Below are 22,032 nucleotides of genomic sequence, written 5' to 3' on the forward strand. Positions count from 1 at the left end.
TAGAAATGGATGTTATTTCATTTCTCTGATTGTTAGGGAATTCAAGCTTCTTTTAAACTTAACAGTAAGGTTTGCTTTCTCCTTCTTAAGTTGTCTATAATGCCAAAAGGAGTCCAGGATAGGAAGAGTGATGGAAAGCTCTTGCTTAGATGATTGCTGACCAGAAGTGAATCTTGCCAGCAATTTCTTTTAGAGCTCCTGGTTTCCCACAGCCTCACAGCATTGGACTTTATAATTTAGTAATATTTAAGCTTCTGTATTTAACTTTTATTTGATATTATTTTTGATCTTTTTTAAATTTAAAAACAAGGCTTTTGTAAAAGTCATTTTATCTCATTTAATAATGAATTTTTATTAAATGATTTCTTTTTTGAGTGATAAAAAACCCTCTCCTTAGTTAAGGCAATATATTCTTTTTTCTTGTTTAATTTGATTTATTTTTATATTTAGTTAGTTGATCTTCTTAGTGTGCATTGAGGTGTCAAGGAATAAAGTATGGATCCAAACATTTGCCCCTTTTTGGGGAACTACACTATCCCTTCCTGGCATCTCTATAAATTCTTCTTTTAAGTAGCTAATGAAGTAAAATTAAATTTTGTACCTTACCAAAATTATGTGGTGATTAACTCTGTGATGATAGTGATAATTTATTAAATGCCTTTGCTTTGTGCTATTGCTTTTGAAAGTTTTGAGGAGTTAATTCTTTAGGCTCCCCCCCCCCAAAAGAGCTCATTAGAAAATTAAACCTAGTTTCTTAGAATGTAGCTTATTGTGTGAACTGTACTATAAGGCAAATACTTTATAAAATCACATAATGCATTTTAGTCTTCAGAATTTTAAAACAGTATTTGATCAACGTCCTACTTCATTGAGAGATAAGGAATATGAAATAGGTCATAACAGATTTGAACAATTAATATAAATTCATATGAGACTAGAGGAAGTTTAATGCTTTTCATTATTTCTCAACTTACAAGTTTTCAACTTTCAGAATGATAAATTTCAGTTTGATATCAAAACGTTTTAAGTATACTTTGGCATAATTTTAAAGAGTATTAAAAAACTGGTATGTGATCTATAAATATAGGAACTAAGTTAAAATTACATAAATCTGCAATTTAAGCTGTTTGAGTGTTCCCTTTACCACTGCGTTACAACCCAATGAGGAAACATAGGAGTAGAACTTAATTGGACTTTTGAGTTAATTATTGTTTCTTTTTTTTTTTTTAAACAGGCATTTGTGAAAGATGTACATGAAGATTCAATAACGGTTGCATTTGAAAACAAGTAAGTCCTTGGATGTGTGATTTACAGTCAAGTTTTTAAAGAGTTAGATCCTGATTATACTTGAAGGATTGCTCACAAAAATTTTAAATATTGAAAAAGTTTTTGTAATTGAATATAAGACTAAGGTTGTATGACGGCTTTCTTTGAATGGTCATATGGCAATTTTTGACTGCTTAAAAATCTGTTACTTATTATGTTAAATAATGTTTTTAATTTCAAAGAGAAAAGTTGTTATATAGCAAAGCACATATTTCAGGCATATAGCTATAATTGCAATGAGTCAGAAAAAATTTTCATGTGTTTTTGACCTGGTTAAGAATTATTAAAAAGTGATAGAATATTAATATTTCAATGCTAAAGTTTAAACTCCTAGAATTGTGTTTTTAGTACATTTCCGAACTTCTTTATATTTTGAAGTTTTAGGAGTATCATAATTGCAATCAGGTTTAATAACGGTTTCCTGAACAAGAATTTATATATTCCAGGAACTTAGAGATTTAAATATGTTGCCTTAACAGTTTGGGTTTTTTAGGTGTGTATTGTGCCTAACAATAGTAAAGTAAATTGATTTTTCCATCTTATTACAAATATATTCATTTCTTGAAAGCAACAGCAAAAAACTCAACTAATTTGTATTCCTTTTTAGGAATAGCCATTTATGATATTGGCCAAAAGTTGCATGAGAACATTGAAATATTTAGCCCCTTGGAAAGATTTGGTCCCTTAATACCTCTGTTTTTCACAAATTCAATTATGTCCCCCTGCTTAAAAAATTTTGATAAGTCACTGTTGTCTCTAGGATAAAATATGAACTCTTCTCTTTGAAATACAAAGTTCATGGTAATCTGACTTAAGCACTATCTCTAGACTTGATTATACTTGCCTCTCCATCATACACTCCATATTCTGTTCACATTGACCCATTTACTTTTCCTTTCCAGGATAGTCTGCCTTTGATTTTCATGCCTAGAATGTTCTATCTCACTTCCATCTCTTAGAACCTTTAATTACTTTGAGGATTAGAAGTTTTTCATGATTCCTGTAATTGTTAGTTGTTTGCCAACCCTTCCCTCCTCCCCAATGCCCTTCATCACTTTGTAAATATTCTATATTTATCTGTATGTTGTAGCCCCTCTCCCCCTAGTTGAATGTAAGCAAGCCCCTTTGAAGATAGGCATCATAACACTTTTGTCTTTATATCCCTATCACCTAGCTCAGGGCTTAGTACAAAGTAGGTACTTGCTAATGGTTGTTGATGAATTGGTGCAAATATTTCAGTGTTAGATGTTACTTTCTGTACAGCAAAGTGAGCATGCTTCTTTTACATTCCTTAGTTTAGGACTTGTAGTTTTAGAACAACATAGGGGGACAGAGGTCTCTGACATGCTGAGTAAGGTAGAGGAAAGAACAGCAGACTTTGGAAACCTCAAGTTCCACTTCTACTCCTGACTGCCTTGAATGCATCATTTAACTGTCTAGATCTCAATTTTTTCACCATTGATTCCCATTCTCCATGCCTTTTATTGGAATTCACTCCCTCCCCACCTGGGCCTCCTAGAATCTTTCTCTTGCTTTCAAGATGTAGCTCCAGCATCTCCCATATCATGCCTTTTCTGATCCTTACTCTCTTTATAAGGTAATATGTATATAGGGTTGCCTCTCCAATAAGAATGTAAGTTTCTTGTGAACAAAGGGTTGTTTTAATTTGCATTTGTATTCCCCAGGGCTAGCTCAGTTCCTGACCCAGAAGAAGTACTTAATAAATACTTGGTAATTGATTTTTGTCTAACTATAAAATGAGAGGCTTTGGACTAAATAGAATGTTATTTCTAAAAGGGACTCAAGAAGTTCCAGAAACTTTAAAAAATCAAATCTCTAATAAGCCTATGAAATTGATATTGTGTTCCATTGGGTGTCTGGAAGAGAGTTTTTAGAGTAATTGTTAAGAAAAGAAGAATGAGAAGAAAGTCAAACTCTTGTAAAGTTTGGCAGCCTAAACCCGAAACCAAGTACTTGACTGTCTTAAATCCGTGAATGGAAGCATCTCTTCTTAAACCTCAAGAGAATTTGCCTTGGAATTGGGAATGACAAGATTCAAGTTTGACCTGTGACATACACTGTTTTTATGTCCTGGACAAGTCAGTGTCCCTATGAGCCTGAAAGCTCTAAAAAGACCATCATAAGTGGCAGAGCATTTGGAGATTTGCATTGGCAGAGGTAGTATACTCATTAGAAATTTATTCCTTATGCCAGTGAATTCACAGGTTTAGATTAACTAAGATGTGATTTTATTCTTGGATTGATAATTATATCATAGTAGTTTAAATGACTGCTTTCTGCTATTAGACAGGAAATAACTCCCATCTGTGGTATCATGAACTGTGGTTTTAAGAGTATAATATTGAAATTGAGAAGTTAAGGGGGAAAAAACTGACATTTTTTAAAAAATGGTAAAGTATGTTTTTATGACACCCATTTAAATCTCGAAAAGTATTTCACTATGAATTATGTTATCTACTGAATCTGATTTTTTTTAATATTTTTTTATTAAAGATTTTATTTGTTTACAATTTTTCCCCAGTCTTACTTCCCTCCCCGATCCCCCCCACAGGAAAGCAATATGTCAGTTTTTACTTTGTTTCCATGTTGTACATGGATCCAAATTGAGTGTGATGAGAGAGAAATCATATCCTTAAGGATAGAAACAAAAAGTATATAAGATAACAAGATCAGACAATAAGATATCTGGGTTTTTTCCCTGAGTTAAAGGGGGTAGTCCTTGAACTTGGTTCAAACTCCACGGCTCTTTTTCTGGATACAGATTGTATTCTCCATTGCAGACAGCCCAAAATTGTTCCCGATTGTTGCACTGATGGAATGAGCGAGTCCATCAAGGTTGATCATTGCCCCCATGTTGCTGTTAGGGTGTACAGTGTTTTTCTGGTTCTGCTCATCTCACTCAGCATCAGTTCATGCAAATCACTCCAGGCTTCCTGAATTCCCATCCCTCCTGGCCTCCAATAGAACAATAGTGTTCCATGACATACATGATACGTTATAGTTTACATAAATGGGATGAAAACCTAGCACATTGCAGCTAGTCTTGCATCTAGAAGACTAATGATACCAGCCCAGAAGTTGGCACACCTTTAGCTCTTTGTGCCACAAGCAGGGTGCTTCAGGCAGACCTGCCGATTTCCTAGGGAGAACCTGAACAAAAAGAGAAAGGAGGTGTGACCGGCAGGGGCTACTAGAGCTGTAGCAGACAGTTGGATTATACAATAGTATACATACATAGTCCAGTGTTAAGCCTAATAGTGTTTCCATCAATTCTACTTAAGATGGATTGTATGAAAAGCTTTGGAATTTGATTTTGTTTTTAGTAATATTGACAATATATTGGAGAACTTCTGTGTATTATTTTAACCCTTCATAAAGGAGTCTTAGATCCTTTGAAGAGCAATTTTTTTTAGATTGACCTTACTGTCTATATTGGTCTTAAATGGAACCTTTATTTTAAATTGACTCCTCTTCAATTTTCTTCTCTTTTTCCTCAGTCCCTCACCTTTTATTATTAAATCATTATTAAATACTGACCAAAAACTCTTTATTATTGTGAATTCAGAAATGTCTATCTAGAGTAATCATTGCAATGGGTTGTATCAATTCTTTTCTTTTTCCCAGCCACCACTACCTTCTTTTAAAATTATCTCATTTTCAACTTCAGTCATCAAGCTCATTAACTTCTACATCTACTATGTCTACAGAGAGCAGTATTTTAAGTCTCAAACAATTGTCCTAGTAATATGAAATGACAGTCAATTTTTTTATATTTTAAATTGAGGTCCATGATACAGTTTATGATTTCTCGTGTGGGGCTTCACCATACTGCCATCTTTGAGTAGGTTCCTGCCGAATGTTTTCTTCCTTATCTTTAATGTATCTTTTCTATAAAAACTAGTTTTACAAAAATAAATTTGATTTTTAGACTCTATTATGTTCTATTTATGGTAGGCTTTGAAAACTTTCCCAAAGATCCCTAGGAAGTGGTAGTTGTTGAGCAGTTGTTGGTCCTTGTGGTTTTTTGGTATGTAATGAAAATAATAATTTTCTTTTTTTTCCAATTTTAATTATATTTATTTTATTTTTGTACAAATCCTGCTTTTTATACATTACTAAAATATTCTTGTCGAAGTGTAAACATAATAACCCCTCACCCCCCAAAATACAGACCCGCATGATTCCCCAGCCTGAAGAAATATCATATTACTAGTGTGTTTTTAAATGTCTAGTAATGTTTTCTTCAGAAATAGTATTAGCAAATTTCATATCAATTGTATTCACAAAAGCTCATCACTCATCAAAAAAATCAGTATTTTATCCTTTTGGAAGCAGCACAATTTCAAGAGATAAAGTATAATAAGCATGTTGAATTTGCAGTTTACAGTAAGACTTCATTAATTCAGAATAAATGCTAATCCGAATTGTAGAAATTAGTGGGTTAGCCTTCAAACACATATTCTTCAAACCTTTCTTCATAGATAGTTCACAGGTAAGCTTTTCTTTAGCTGTGGCCATGTCCAAGTTACAATGAATTCCGAATTAATGGGGTTTCGTTGCAAATTATCTGTTGGCTCACTGATCCCTAATTCATTACAATATCTCTACTTGAGGGGAAAAATACTAGCATTGCTTAGCATCAATGCCCAAAGTTAGATTTGGCAACTTTCCCAGTGGAATCCGTATGTTGTTTTTGCAAAGTTTATTTTTTAATGCTTTATACTTTTTGAGATTAAAAAATCATAAACTTTGCAAAATCACTCACTGTTTTCCAAAACAAACCCCAAACCAAAGACACGCCACTTACCTAACTCCTATAGGCTCTCTTCATCGGATTTCTGTGACTGATACGGCCTCACCAGCACAGTACATGCTAGAACGTTGTACTGAGCAGCAGCTAGGAATCCATGGCAAGGCTTGACCTCGTGGGACCTAAAAATTAAGGGGGAAAAGTGAGTTTTAAGTTGCTGATGTGCCAGCTGTGCCCCAGTATGCTTGGTTAGGATATTTAGATCTTGTTTCTGCTTTGTTGGAATGTTGGTTAAGGCTCTTTGGAAGGTCAGAAGTGTGTCTGCTATTACTAACACTTGTACTGATACTTACTAACTTCAGTAATTCAAATTTTGGAGGAATTCCTGCTTTGTCCTTAGATTAGAACTTGGAAGGGATGAAATCATTATTTTAAAAAATTGCCATGCTGCCTTGTTGTGGTTAGGAAAATACTCTAGTGGGAACTAAAAGGTTACAGTGCTGCATGCTTTCTTCCTTGGAGTGTCTATTGCCCTTCTAGCATACAATTGATTATTTCAAAACACTTACATTCTTTCATACTAGAAAAAGATTGGAGGATTACATTTAACCATTATTGCTTATTTTTATTAGAAAATTACATGTATAGTGGGAAATGGTCACTTTTGAATTTAGACGAGAAAAACATTTGAATCAATGTTTTTTTTTCTTTTACCTTTTGCAGTTGGCAACCAGAGAGACAGATTCCATTCCATGATGTGAGATTCCCACCTCCTACAGGTTATAATAAAGATATCAATGAAAGTGATGAGGTTGAGGTAAGTTCCCTGCTCTTTTTTTCAGTATAGGAGTAGAAAGTATTCGTGATCTGTGACTTGGTAAATTTTTATTTCTTTTCTTTAAATTCTCTTTAAATAGTATACTTTGATGTCTGGAATGCCCAGTGTTTTGTTACTTCTGGCTCTGTGGCCTTGCCACACAGCAGCTCTGTTTTCTCCTTTCTGTAACATCTAGGAGTATGTAGGTTAGAACACCTAAGTCACAAGCTACTAGATCTGAAGCTACAAATCACCATTAGGCTTTGAAAACTTCCCCAAAGATCCCTAGGAAATGGTAGTTGTTGAGCAGTTGTTGGTCCTTGTGGTTTTTTGGTATGTAATGAAAATAATAATTTTCTTTTTTTTTTTCAAATTTAATTATTTTTTATTTTTGTACAAATCCTGTTTTTTATACATTACTAAAATATTGTTTAAGTGTAAACATAATACCCCATCACCCCTCAAAATATAGACCCCCATGAGCAATAAAGAGGAAAAAATTAAAATAACAACAACAATAATAATAATGGGCAGCTAGGTGGCACAATGGATGGAGCACTGGCCCCGGAGTCTGGAGCACCTGAGCTCAAATCTGGCCCCAGACACCCAACAATCACCCAGCTGTGCGACCCTGGGCAAGCCACCCCAACCCCATTGCCTTGCAAAAACCAAAAAAAAAACCCCACAAAATAAAATAAAATGATGATGATGATAATAGGGGACGGCCAGGTGGCACAGTGGACAGAACACCGGCCCTGGAGTCAGGAGCACTGAGGTACAAATCCAGCCTCAGACACCCAACAAACACCCAGCTGTGTGGCCCCAGGCAAGCCACCCAACCCCATCTGCCCTGTACCACCCAAATAATAATAATAATAATAATATTAATATTAATAATATTAATATTATTAATAATAACAATAAATGTTCTTCAGTCTGTCTTCTGACACCACCAGCTCTGTCACCAGTGGATCACATTCTTAAGGATAAGTCTATCACAAAGCCTACTTCCATATTTTTCCACTGTCACCATTGCTGATAGCAACTCCCTCCATTCGTACTTCCCCACTACCATACACTATATTTTCTCTCTCCTTTCACTCTGTCCCTCTTAAATGTGCTAGAGGGTAGCTCAGTGGAGCCGCAGACTGATCACCAGCCCTGGAGTCAAGAGGCCCTGAGCCCACCTACCACCCCTAAAGGCCCAGCAACCATCCAGCCCTGTGGTCCTGGATAGTCCATCCAATCCCAGCCCCTTTCAAGATTTAAAAAAGAAAATGTGTTATATCTGACCACTCTCTCCCATGGTCCACCCTCTCCTCTCACCCCCCCCCCTTTTACTCCAGATGTCTATACCCCACTGAGTATATATATGCTGTTTCCTCTCCTAGCCACCTCTGATGAAAGCGAAGGTTCCCTCATTCCCCCTTGCCTTCCCCCCTTCCATATCATTGCAATAGCTCATTGTAATAAAAAAACCTTATTATATGAAATATCTTAGCCTATTTTACTTCTCCTTTCTATTACTCCCAGTACATTTCCCTTTTAGCCATTGACTCCATTTTTACAATATATTATTTCTTCAAATTCAGCTCTCTCCTGTGCTTCCATCTGTAAAAGCTCCTTCTACCTGCTCTATTAAAGGAGAAATTTTTATATGAATATTATCAGTATCATTTTTCTATGTAGGAATACATGCAATTCATCATCATTAAGTCCCTCAAATTTTCCCCTTCTCCTCCACTCTATGCTTCACCTGGGTCCTGTATTTGAAAATCAAACCTTCTGTTCAGCTCTGGCCATTTTAACATGAACATTTGAAATTCCCCTGGTTCATTGAAAGTCCATCGTTTTCCCTGGAAGAGGATGTTCAGTTTTGCTGGGTAGTTGATTCTCAGTTGTATTCCAAGCTCTTTAGTTTTCCAGAATATTATATTCCAAGCTCTACAAGCCTTTAATGTAGTTGCTGCTAAGTCCTCTTTGATCCTGAATGCAGCTCCACGATATTTAAATTGTGTCCTTCTGGCTGCTTGTAATATTTTCTCTTTGACTTGGGAGTTCTGGAACTTGGCTATAATATTCATGGGTTTTTTTTAATCTTTTTCCGGGGGAGATGGGTGGCTTCTCTCAATTTCTATTTTAACCTCTGCTTCTAGGATATCTGGGCAATTTTCCTTGTAGCAATTCTTTTTTTTTTTTTTTTTTTGAAGTTTTTGCAAGGCAAATAGGATTAAGTGGCTTGCCCAAGGCCACACAGCTAGGTAATTAAGTGTCTGAGACCAGATTTGAACTCAGGTCCTCCTGACTCCAGGGCCATTACTCTATCCACTGCGCCACCTAGCCACCCCTTGGAATTGTTTAAAAAATGATGTCAATATTCTTTTTCTGATCATGATGTTAAGGTATCCCAATAATTTTTAAAATTATCTTTCCTGAATCTGTTTTCCAGATCAGTTGTTTTTTTCAATGAGATGTTTCATATTTTCTTCTAATTTTTCATTCTTTTGGTTTTGAAGTTATTGTGTCCTGATTTCTCGTAAAGTCAGTAGCCTCCTTCAGTTCCATTCTATACCTGAAGGATTTCTTTTCCTCAGAGAGCTTTCTTACCTCTTTTTCCATCTGGCCAATTTTGCTTTTTAAAGCATTCTTCTCCTCAATAACTTTTGAACTGTTTTATCCATTTGACCTATGCTGGTTTTTAACATGTTATTTTCTTCAGCATTTTTTGGATCTCCTTAATTAAACTGCTGGCTTCTCTCCCATGTTTTTCCTGCATCTCTTTCATCTCTTTTCCCAATTTTTCTTTTATCTCCCTCACTTGATTTTCAAAATCTTTTTTGAGCTCTGTCATAGCCTGAGCCCAATTTCCGTTTTTCTTGCAGTTTTTGGATGCAGGAGCTTGTACTTCCTCATCTTCAGATTGAGTATTTTGATCCTTCTTGGGATCATAGACAAGGTATTTCTCAATGGTGTTCCTCTTTTTTTCTATTTACTCATTTCCCCAGCCTGTGCCTAGTTTTGGGGTGCTTCTTGAGCTTTTGAGTATTATTGGGACACCCCCACATGGATCTCAGTGTGCGAGGCTCTGTCTTCCCTCCTGGTCTGTGAATGACCACAGGTGCACCCCTCTGCCATGGAGCTGAGGAGGGAGGGGGCTCCCAAACTGATTTGGATCTGAATGTGGTCAGAGTCCTAGAGTCCTGTTCCATGTATAGAAGGCAGACTTCTGAAGTCTCTACTCCCCTATCTAGCCTGCGTACTCAAGGCTCAGTTTCCTGGGGACTCCTGCTTACAGACTGTCTGCTTCCAGTTCCAGTTCCTGGTTCTGGGCTGCAGCGGGCCAAACTGCTTGCTGAGTGCTTTGAGGGCTGGCTTCATGTGCTCACTCTGGCAGAGGTGCGGCCACCGCTGCCCGCCCCCCCCCCCCCCATTGTCGAAGTTGTGCTGGATGCTCCCCAGGTGTAGGTCAGGAAACTGCTTCTGCTGCTGTGGGGCTTGCCAGGTACCCTGGGTCTGCCTCCAGGAGGCTGAAGTTTCTTCACTCTGGCGGGCCACCACTCCAACCCCATGGAGTGGAACCTTTCCGCTATTTTCCAGGTTACCTTGGGCTGGAGAATTGCATCACTGGATCCCTCTGTGGGTTCTTTTCTCGAAAGTTCAGTTAGTCCTTATTTTATAAGTTTTGAGAAAGAGCACCTAAGAGAGGCTCTTCTCCTGTGGCCATCTTGGCTCCGCCCCCAAAGTAATAATTTTCTAAAAACTATAGCTTGTTTCACCTTTTTCTTACCACTTTTATGCAAAATTTGGTATGTGAATATTCTATATAAGGCTATGTTAATTTTACACAGAGATTTTGGCCTAAGCATAAATTACTTTAAATAGTACATTTATTATTTACAAAAATGTGACAGTGTTGAGAGATCCCCATTATTTCTAAGGCACACCTGTGCTCTGAAATACTTATTTTGGGAAGAATTTGTGATTGTATAATTGTGTTCACAAGGCCTAACACAGATTAGGTACTTAAAAATACTTGTTGATTGGTCAGTCTTATAATTCCCATTGTATTTGTTACTTTCTCTAGATCTTTAAATTCTAGCTTTTGTCACAATTAAGAGTATATTTGTCCTTTCCCTCACCCTCCAAACTACATTGGCTATGATTTCAGTGGGATATGATAGGTTAGAAATGTAGTGCTATTTTGGCCTGCTTTAAGAGAAGCACAGCATGTAGAACAGTGGGACTGATCTTCCTACTGTAGTCTTCCCCGGTCAGATCATGTTTGAAGGAAGTCATAATACAAGGCAGATTCTTCAGGGCCAAAAAAAAAATTCCAAATGAAATTCCATGAAGCATTCACTCTATTACATTTTGAAAATACTTTTGCTTCCAAAGGACTCAAGAACATATCCACAAAGGATGTAATCATTTGGTTATAAGTGCTACATTTAAAGGTTGACAGCCATAATCTGGAGAATCTCAAGAGGAGGGCTGCTGGGATGGTGAAGGGTTTCAAGGTCATGTCATGTGAGGAGAATGATTGCTATCCTTCAAAGAGTTTTTGGAGGGAGGCCATGTGGAAGAGGAATTGCCCTCATGATTTTGGACTTATAGTGGGTGGAAATTGTTAAGAGGTAAATTTAGCTTGATGTCAAAGGGGAAAAAACCCCAAATCTTTGTAATACTTAGAAGTATCTGAAAGGAACTCTGACTACCTAAAGAAATTGGTTGGTGATTCTTCAAATAGTCTTCAAGCACAAAAACTGGACAGCTACTTGTTAGGAATGCTGGAGCAGGGATTTTTTCCAGATGTGACTCATCTAGATGTCACTCCACACTCTGGTATTCTGAGATTTTTTGAATCCCTTTAGGGGAAAGGATTATTTCTTGATTCATTTTTTTGTCACCCTCATTTCCAACCAATACATGGTCCTGAACTAGAGCAACTAGTCCTTAGCACATTTGAGGCAAATTATTATTCTTTTTCAAAGTAAGTCTCCTTTTGGTCTCTGCTTGGAGAAGTAGGTGATGTTACTGGTGTGATTCTACTTACCCCATCCCCTCCTAAACTCTTTTCATTTGGGGAGAAGTATCCATTGATAGGTGAGTGAGTGCCTTGGGCTTGAGATGTATGAAATTATTTAATGATGTGGGACCTAATGTATATTCATAGATGATAATCAAAAGATTTTAATACTGGTTTTGCATTTAAAACCCTCAACTGGAGTATGTTTGTATTTTCTATTGTGAGATATGTTTTCATTCAACCCTTCAAAAAATTCCCACTTCTGTGTAGTCTCAGGTAACTTAAGATATATCATGATTTAGACATGATCAGTGCCTTAGTAACACTTGAACAACTCTTAAGGTGTTATGTTTTGATGGAAAAAACTGAACAAGTTGTCCAGAAACTTGGGTTACAGCCTTTTTTTCTATTGATCATTCACTATTTGATCATGGGCAAGTCACATCATCTTGGTTTCTGCATTTGGGAGAAGAGGGAAGTTGGAAGTAGATAACTGACTCCTGGAGTTTGGTGATTCTACTTTTTAGTATATATGAAAGTCTACTTCCTCCCCAAAGGGACAATGCTGTTCCTGACTTATTCTCAGTAGCCCATAAATGTGTGTTCTCAGTAGCCCATAAATTTGTATTCTGAGAAATGACGATGGAGTTTTTTAATTTCCAGTGCCATTCTTTAGCCAAGACACATCTATAAGATGTTTGCTTGGAGTTCAGAGTATATGTGGAATATTTTTTTCTCTTTCCAAAGTTTTCACTCTAACATGAACAGTTAACCCTAGTTGCTATCATATTGACCTCTTGAGCCATTGATGCAGAACATGAAATATTTGAAGGTATTGTGTTAGTCTTTAAGAACAGTTGTAGCATTCAAAAGATGTGTAATTGATAGCCAGGGAGCATGTCATGCTATTGGGATATGTGTGCTTCTGGCTATTAAGCCAAGTATAGGCATTTGTTAATACTTGGGTTTCAGTTGATTAATAATATTAAAACATTGTGGGCTGGTGTTTATATTTTGAACTACTTTGTGTTAGTGTGTCAAGAAAGATATTCTCAATTATATACAGATTTTTACATGGCTAGTCAATAGTTTTTAAGCATTTAGGAAATTCTTAGTATATTACTTAGTACCTGGGGATACAAAAGAGACAGTCTCTTCCTTTAGGGAACTTAATATTTAATCAAAGGAATATTTTTTTAAGATTTATACTGTGCATATTATGGTATTGCATGTTAATCCAATAAATTTGACACATTGAGTGCTCACTCGTGTTTTCTTGAATTTTTTAAAAAAAGTATTTATTTGGGTTTTCAAGTGATAGTAATCAGAATGTTTTCTGTTCATCTGTCCATGTAGGTTTATTCCAGGGCCAATGAGAAAGAACCGTGTTGCTGGTGGTTGGCTAAAGTCCGTATGATCAAGGGCGAGGTAGGGAAGTCCTTAAGTTGGCCAAACATATTCTTCCTCCATTGTCCTTTGGTGTTTGTTTCTTGATTTTCATAGAGATAACTGATTGCAAAGTATTTTTGATTGAAGTATTTTTAGTGTTTAGTGTTTGGTTTGGTTTTAAAACTAGATATGACTTTCTTTTCAGTGCTTTTGCCTTGACTTAAATAGGCATAAGAACTGTCCTATTTTTAAAATGATGACTAGGGATAATTTTGTTACTTTCCCTCCCCCCAGTTTTATGTAATAGAATATGCAGCCTGTGATGCCACTTACAATGAAATCGTCACAATTGAGCGTTTAAGATCTGTGAATCCCAACAAACCTGCAACAAAAGACACTTTCCATAAGATCAAACTGGATGTGCCAGAGGACTTACGGCAAATGTAAGTGTGACGCTATCAAATGCAGAGAATTACACATATGCACATAAATGCAACATATATATCGTATATTTTATATGTACATAAGTATATATAAATTTGGTTCAAATGCAAAGTATAAAAAATATATAAAATTGCTTGACAGTTTATAAATTCATTGTGATTCAGCAAGTATTTTCTACTTTGCAAAAAAGATCACAAATATAGTCTATGAGCTCATTTGATATCAGCTAGGAAAATTGTCAGAAAATTGGGAAATTGAATTGAATGGTTTGCCCTCAAATTTGATTATGATGCCATTTAGAAGGAATTGTTATTCCATATCCTATATGCTTCTATCACTACTATCTGAAGCTATTTGAAATTTACAATATAACTTAATAAATTATTAGCAGTATTAACTTGAATCTTGAGCATTACAACATTAAAGAAAACTAGAAGTGGAAATATAGTGCAAGTGGCCTAACCTCTTTGGGTCGTTTTCCTTATCATTTCTATGGGAGGATTGGACAGACATTTTTAATGTCCATTCTACCTATTAATTCTCTCATCCCCTGAAGAAAAGTTCACCTTCTATGCTATCTTAATAGTAAATAAATAAAACAATTATTTTATATAGTAGTTTTTTATATTCTTGTAAATAAGAAAATATTGAAATATTTTAATGGATTGGAAAATAATTTGTCAATATAAGTCTAAGAATTAAAGTGCAATTTACTTTTAAAGGGCAATTTGCTTTTAAAAACTTAATAACAGAATATGTGGCCAGAAAATATGTTCATTTTCTCTAACGAACTGAAGTTTATTTCAGAATTAGTACTCAGAGGTGGCATTGTAGGATGGAGAGACATTTCCTAGATAAGGTTGAATCACTATTGGTTAGAGAATATCTCAGTGTAGTGGGAAATTGAAAACCTAGTAACTACTGTTGAGGAAAATTTTCACGTGTGATTTCTGAACTAAGATTGATTGAACCAATTATTTGAGTACCTGTTCTGTGCAGCCCCTTTGTGAGGTGCTGTAAATAGCATTTTGTACATGGAAGTAATGTTTCGTGCATTTGTTTTTTTTTTCCTCTCCCCCCACACAAGAAATAAGGCAGAGTGCAAATTTTCCATTTCTTTCATGCATTTAAACAAAACGACTAAGATTTTCAAGGAAGACAGTCACAGATTTATGTTTCCTGCTATCAAGAAATATAATCAAGTAAAATGGAAGGACTTTCCTAAAGCAAGTGGGGTTTTTATCCCCCAGGGCTACTCTATCCTCTGTACTCAGTTTGCACATTCTGTAGTTCAGTATCTGTTGTCTTATATTAAGAGCTTTCATTGATGGGTAAAGCTTGGTTCTGCCTGTTTGTTGGCATAGAACCACTTTAAGACCAAACAAATACCTCCAAACTGATTTAAAATAGAAAAGTAAGCATCCAGATGTTATCTATCAAAATTTCACCTCTGGGAATCTCACTGAGGCTTCTGTGTTTTATCCCCAAAAAAGAAGTTAACTGATGAGAACCAAGCTTTTTGCCTATTTAATATGAAATAACTCAAAAAATTTTTCTTTCCTGCTTACTCCTTTCTGAATGGACTCATGATTTTGGTCTCATTATTGCAAAAAAATAACTGGTCAGTAGTTAGCAATGTAACAACAAAGGTTATAAAAAACTAGTTACTCTGGCTATAGAACTGCAAGATTAACTAACTACATTACCTTCACTTTAGATGAACTAGATTGGTTGCAGTGGAACTAAGTAGGCAGCTCTTATTAGATATGGTTGTTTTCTCCTCCTCCCACACCATAGAAACTATCTTGGCAAAGGAAAACTCCTTTTGAGGATTAAATATTCTTCTTCTTGCTTCAGGCCATATGTGAAGGATCTGAGTATTATGTTTTCAGAAGGACATTGATAAGTTGAAGTTTCTAGAGAAGATGCTTCTTCTAGTTGTGAAGAGCTTCAAGGTCATGCCAAATCAAGATTAACTGAAGGAACTGGGAATGCTCAACCTGGAGAAGAGAAGATAGCTGTGGACTTGTTATCTATTTTCCAGTGTTTGAAGTGTTGTTATATCCAGAGGATAAGATTTGTGCTTGTCTTCCAGATTAGGAATAGTGACTGAGAGTGTGGATAGAAGCAAGTGTTTTGTGTGAATGTAAAATTGAATTTGTTGACAGTAACAAGTGGAATAGGCTGAACCTGGAGGTAGATATGGTAACTTGGCATTTTTAAGCATTCTATTCGTGCAATGCACTATGCCAATTGCTGAGGAAACAACTTAGAAGTAGCCTCTGCCCTGAAGGAGATTGCGTTCTAATGTCAGAGACAATATGTTTAAAATTGCTGTCTAGAAAATCTTAGCAGAAGAGATTTAAGGTAACCTTAGAGGGGAAAGCACTTTTAGAGACCTTAAAGTAAAGGGGAGATCAGGCATGGTGATGTTATGGAAGGTCTGACCTATTAAGTCACTTCCAACTCACAATTCTGGACTTCTCTGAATAACAAACCTGAATTTTAAATAAAAATGTAATTATGACCTTCAGTCTTGATATTTTGTGTGAGACAAATGTTGGAAATTCCTACACTAATCTGTTTCACTGTATACCAATGGTTGCTACCTCTCAAAATCAACTTCAGAGTATAATAGGTGGCATTTTTATTACCAGGTGTGCCAAAGAATCATCACATAAGGACTTCAAAAAAGCAGTTGGAGCCTTTTCTGTAACATATGATTCTGAAAATTATCAGCTTATCATCTTGGTGAGTGGATTTACTTTCTCCTATTTTTAGTTTTTTTAAAATTCAGTGCATTTATTTTAGTAACGATTCTTATGGGTTTTAATCATAGTCCATCAGCGATGTAACAACAAAGAGGGCACATATGCTGATCGATATGCACTTTCGAAGTCTTCGAACTAAGTTGTCTCTGATATTGAGAAACGAAGAAGCTAGTAAACAACTGGAGGTAAGTTGCTTTTTCTTCTGTCAATTGAATGACCAGTCCTAGAAATGCCAGAGATGTAGATAGATTGAGAGTTAAATAGTGATATGAGTACTTTGATTTATTTCTATCTAGTTTTTTGCCTAGGAAAAATTAAAGCAGAATTAAAAAGAAAAGTAGGTTTGAGTTTGCATGTCTTTTGAGATATTAGTTTTTTTTAATGCCAATTGAAGGAGCTTATGTATCTAAGCATATTCCTTTTTGTTTCTGTGTAAACCTGCACTTTAGTAATTTATCACTTTTTAACATCAGTTTTGAGACTTCTGTCATAGAATATTTTTTCTAATTTACTATTTCATTTATTAAAAGTAGGTTTTGCTTAATTATTCCTTAGTAATTTGTATTGACATGTATTACTGTATTTTCAATGACATCTGCCATCGACATATTTTATAGATTCTGAGTAAATTTGCATAGGCTTTTATGTCAGGTTTAAATCAATTCCTATTGAATTTTTGGATTTCTGATTATTAATCATTTCATTTGACAATGGGGGAATCCCCTATAAATGAAAAACCAATGAAAAAGACAAGTGAGGCATCATGAGGTAAGACCACATTGAATGAATGGACTGACTCCTTATAAGACTCTAAACCTTTTGTGAACCGATTGAGAATTGCAGAAACGTAAACAGAAAAGTAGTTGTCTGTCTCTGGCAACATGTACATATCATTTTGGCATATTTTTCTTAATCCTGTGAAAACTGTTTAGCTAGTTGGTTTGGTCTGGTTTCAACCTGATTTCCTTGTTTCACTAATTTTATGAGTTTTTAAAAATGTTGTCACATAATATTTAGGTCAAAGTAGTTGTAGTTTGAGTAATGGAGGAAAACTATACCATGTTTCTGTGAGTTTAAAATGTAAACTTCTTCTGAAATGACATTTTTCCAATTCTACCCTTTGTTGGCAGAAAGAACGCTGACCTGGGAGTAGGAACCCTGGGGTATTGTCTGGGCTACATTACTGACCTGCAGCAAGTTGCTTATGCATTTTTTACTTGTTTCCTTTTTTTTCTTTTTTTTTTTTTAGGCTTTTCCCACGTTAAGAAGTTGTGGGATGTTAGGATATTTTTATGTAATTTGAGCTTATTTGATACCTGTAGTAATTAAATATCTTCTTGTAAAATGAAAAATGAATACTTGAATTGTTAATTTGCGCTCAAGTGATTATTTCATTTGCTGCTTGTTATCTTTTTGTGTACACCAGTTAAAAGTGCACGAGTATTTCCCTTCTTTTCTGTAAGAGTTTATAAACTTCCATATAGTTCACATTTAACAAAATATATACTAGATATGCTTAATTTTCTTTTAATAATTGTAATATTTTTTTATAATTAGTTGTGGTTCAAGAGGCCCAGTATTTATTTCCTGTGAGTTTATTTTCCATCTTGACTTAATTTTCTTATTGATCTTTGAAAGATTAACCTTAATTTTGTTGTTAATTAATGGCAGAATTGTCAGATAAAGATAAAAAAATAAAATCTTTAAATTTGTCAATTTTCTTTCCAAACTTGCAGTAATGCATCTAATAGAAAAAGATCATTTGGTAATTTAAAGTCACATTAGGGCTATGAGTAATATTGTTCATTTTTATAAAAATTCTTAATCACAGTTTGAATTTCTTTTCAAGCAAAATGGTGCTTTAGATTTTGCATACTTGTTTAAATTAGGGGTGGCATAAATACAAGACTTTTTAAAATGTTAAAACCAGATTAACTGCCCTTGCATTTCTTTTCAGAGTTCAAGACAGCTTGCTTCAAGATTTCATGAACAGTTTATTGTCCGTGAAGATTTGATGGGTCTAGCAATTGGCACTCATGGTGCTAATATTCAGCAAGCTAGAAAAGTACCTGGAGTCACTGCTATTGATTTAGATGAAGATACTTGCACATTTCATATTTACGGAGAGGTAAATAAACAGTAGTCTGCTTTTTGTTTTGTAAATAAAAATCTACATTTTCTCTACGTGATGTCTTGAAACTTTATGTCTGCTTTTCTATCTTAGGATCAGGATGCAGTGAAAAAAGCCAGAGGTTATCTTGAGTTTGCAGAAGATGTAATCCAAGTTCCAAGGAACCTAGTAGGTATGTTCTACCAGTACATTCTAGTAGTATGACCATTATTATTAAGTATTATACCAGTGAGTACCACACAAGATTTATGCAAATAAACTGTTCGTAGGTATGGGTAGGAATACGTCTTCCATGTATGTCCTCCATGCAGTGGCTATCAGGAGTCTATTTGCATACTGGATTATTTGAGTGAAATTGCATTCTAATGAGCTTAAAGGGATATCAGAATTGGTTTTCTATCCCTCTTGTTAAGTTACTGAACGATTTTTACAGCATTGAAACAATTTAAGTCTTTTATATTTTTTCAAGTAAATGTTAGGTATATTTACTAGCAAGTAGAAATTGGGAGGTGATTTGCAGATTTCTTGATAGTTCTAAAAATGTAGGGCACAAGAGCAAATGCTTTCTTTTTTAAAATATTTTATTATTTTTTTAGTTTTTTTTTTTTATTGAAAGGCAATGGGTTTAAGTGGCTTGCCCAGGGCCATACAGCTAGGTAATTATTAAGTGTCTGAGGCCTAATTTGAACTCAGGTCCTCCTGATTCCAAGAGCTGGTGCTCTATCCTCTGTGCCACCTAGCTACCCCGAGCAAATGCTTTCTGCCAGAGCTGTTAGATACCAGTATGTAGTCTGAGTAAGAAAGGAGCAGGAGAGAAGGCTATGATCTAATTGGCAGAGGGAACTCTTGAGAGAGGAAAATCCCTCTTCAAGTCCAATTAGCACCTTTTTAGCAACTTTTAGAGAGCTTTATAAAATAAAAATTTTTTAATGTGCTGATATCTTGGAGATTTGTTTTTATCACTTTCTTAGGATAAAAAGTGTCTCATTTAGCTTTGGAACTTTAAAAGGGGTAGGTTCAGTATCAGATTTAAACTGATAATAAAATAGAATAGTCATTCCCGGGACTTTGAATAGTTCCACAAAGGAACCTCTTTCAATTCCAAGTTATTCTTTATCCTGAATTGACTGGGGTCTATACATGATTCATATTTAAAAGATTTGTATCTCCATCAGCAAGTAGTGTCAAATGTAAATTGTTTGCTGTTTGCTGGGATAGTGAGATACAATCTTGGGGCAGCTAGGTGGCATGGTAGATAAGAGCACCAGTCCTGGAGTCTGGTGGACCTAAGTTTAGATATGGCCTCAGACACTAAATAACTGCCTAGCTGTGTTATCTTGGGCAAGTCACTTAACCCCATTGCTTTAAATAAATGAAAGAAATCAAAACTCTAGTACCTGTGATTTTCATTAACTAGAAGTTTTTCCTATATTTTTATGAAGAGAATAGAGAGACCCCTATGAATAGTTTATCTGGAGACACCTGCTGAGTAAAATCAACTTGATAGCTTTTAGTTTTCAAATACAATAGTTCTTTGTTAAAAGCTTTGGTTTACTTTGTGAATGTAAGCAATCATCACAACGCATTCTTTGTTACAATTGGCAGACAAATCGTAAAGGGAGGGGTCAAATTTGAATTCAGATCCTCCTGACTCCAGGGCCAGTGCTCTATCCACTGCTCCATTTAGCTGCCCCTATAATCCCTACTCTTTAAGGGAGCATTTAGCTTTTGGGGGAAGTATTTGAATTCTTTCAGAATTAATCCATACGTGATTTGTGAAAACTTTTAAACTTGCATAACATTGCTATTAATTTTTGAAAGACATTGGTTCATTATACACCATTAATGGTGGCAACAATGAAACTATTAATCTGTAAACTATTTCCCCAAGATGACAGTCACTTAAATTGGCACAGTCAGGATTTGAACCTGGATTTTCTGACCTTAAATACTGTGTTCTTTCCCCACCTGCATGGTTCATACACACACTATATACATATATATATACACACACATATATATATACACATATATATATACACACATACACAAACATACACATATATGTGTGTGTGTATATATATTAATGCAGTTGTGTCAGGTTCATACAGAAATGGGGGCTACTTATTTGTACATAAGAATCTGCGTGCGCTGATTTGATTCAAAATGCATTATTATCTCTGTTGTATGGCCTTTTATTTTGCTAGTTAAATATATCTCAGTTTGGGTCATATTGAATAGTAATGTGGGTGAATAGAGCTGAATGCTGATTTGTTGGCCTGTCTCTGATATATACTGGCTGTGTGACCCTGTGCAAGTCACTTAACCTGTCTTTGCTCTAGGTATCCCTCTAAGACTACAAGATGCTGAGAAGGTGCTGAAATAGAATAGGTAGAGGGAATTTCTTCACCAGGGAAGTTACCTCTAGGGATATCCTGTAAGGATAGTGTATAGAGTGCTGGATTAGTGGATAGAGCACAGAACTTGGTGTGAAGAAGGACCTCAGCTGAAATTCAGCCTCAGATACTTATTAGCTTGTGTGTGTCACTTATCAGCTGTGTGACTTTGAGGAAGTGTTTAACCTCTTCGCTTCAGTTTCCCCATCTATAAAATGGGGATAATAACTGTACCTACTTCCCAGAGTTTTTGTGAGGATCTAATCAGGTAATATTTGTAAAGTGCTTAGTACATAATAGATGCTTTATAAATGTTGTTTATGATTGTTACCACTACCACCACCATTGTTGTCCACATCAACAAAATCACAGGTCCAGTACCTATACCTAGAAATGATGTATTTTCTTTAATATGTCAACATAATAAATTCAAAGGGCTTCTAGAAAGATAGATTGCTACAATGCATTGAGTGTTAGACTTGGAGTTAGAAAGACCTGATTTCTCATACCACCTTTGTACACATTATAAGCTGTAGGATTAAAATCAAGTTACCTAAGCTCCATGTGCCTACTTGTTTTCCAATATTAGTGGAGAGAGTTCCCATACCTTGTGTAATCACAGAATTTGTGGGGATAACTAGTTAATATAGATTTAACTTTATATGCAGAAGTAGAGGTAATGAGTCCACATTTTAATGCTTGATAGAAGAGAAAACTTCTTCCCAACTGAGTAAGAAAGTCAAATGGACTTCCTTCTGAAGAAGTAGGATTCTCCTCAACTGAAGTATTGAAACCAAGGCTTGGTGACCACTTGTTGGGTATGTTAAATAACAGGTTCTTGTTCCAAGTCCCATATGCTTGGATCACATGGCTTCTCCAGGTCCCTTATAACTGAGTTTGTGACCAATTCTTCAGGCCATTATTTAAATGTATTATGTGACTCCTTTTATTTTAAAATTTA

The 22,032-nt window shown here is 35.5% G+C and overlaps 1 protein-coding gene across 11 annotated transcripts in view; it reads left to right on the forward strand.

Annotated features, from left to right (window-relative positions):
- Window positions 1-22,032, forward strand: part of FMR1 (fragile X messenger ribonucleoprotein 1) — a 66,340-nt gene that overhangs the window by 24,071 nt on the left and 20,237 nt on the right. For all 11 annotated transcript variants that reach the window (XM_074206201.1, XM_074206199.1, XM_074206197.1 and 8 more), the window contains exons 2-9: window positions 1,235-1,287; window positions 6,821-6,914; window positions 13,297-13,368; window positions 13,624-13,772; window positions 16,431-16,524; window positions 16,613-16,729; window positions 18,502-18,672; window positions 18,769-18,847. In XM_074206201.1, the coding sequence (XP_074062302.1) occupies window positions 1,235-1,287; window positions 6,821-6,914; window positions 13,297-13,368; window positions 13,624-13,772; window positions 16,431-16,524; window positions 16,613-16,729; window positions 18,502-18,672; window positions 18,769-18,847 (829 nt within the window). The remainder of the gene's footprint in view (window positions 1-1,234; window positions 1,288-6,820; window positions 6,915-13,296; window positions 13,369-13,623; window positions 13,773-16,430; window positions 16,525-16,612; window positions 16,730-18,501; window positions 18,673-18,768; window positions 18,848-22,032) is intronic.

Source organism: Macrotis lagotis, chromosome X, assembly GCF_037893015.1.
Source record: "Macrotis lagotis isolate mMagLag1 chromosome X, bilby.v1.9.chrom.fasta, whole genome shotgun sequence".
Lineage (NCBI taxonomy): Eukaryota > Metazoa > Chordata > Mammalia > Peramelemorphia > Peramelidae > Macrotis > Macrotis lagotis.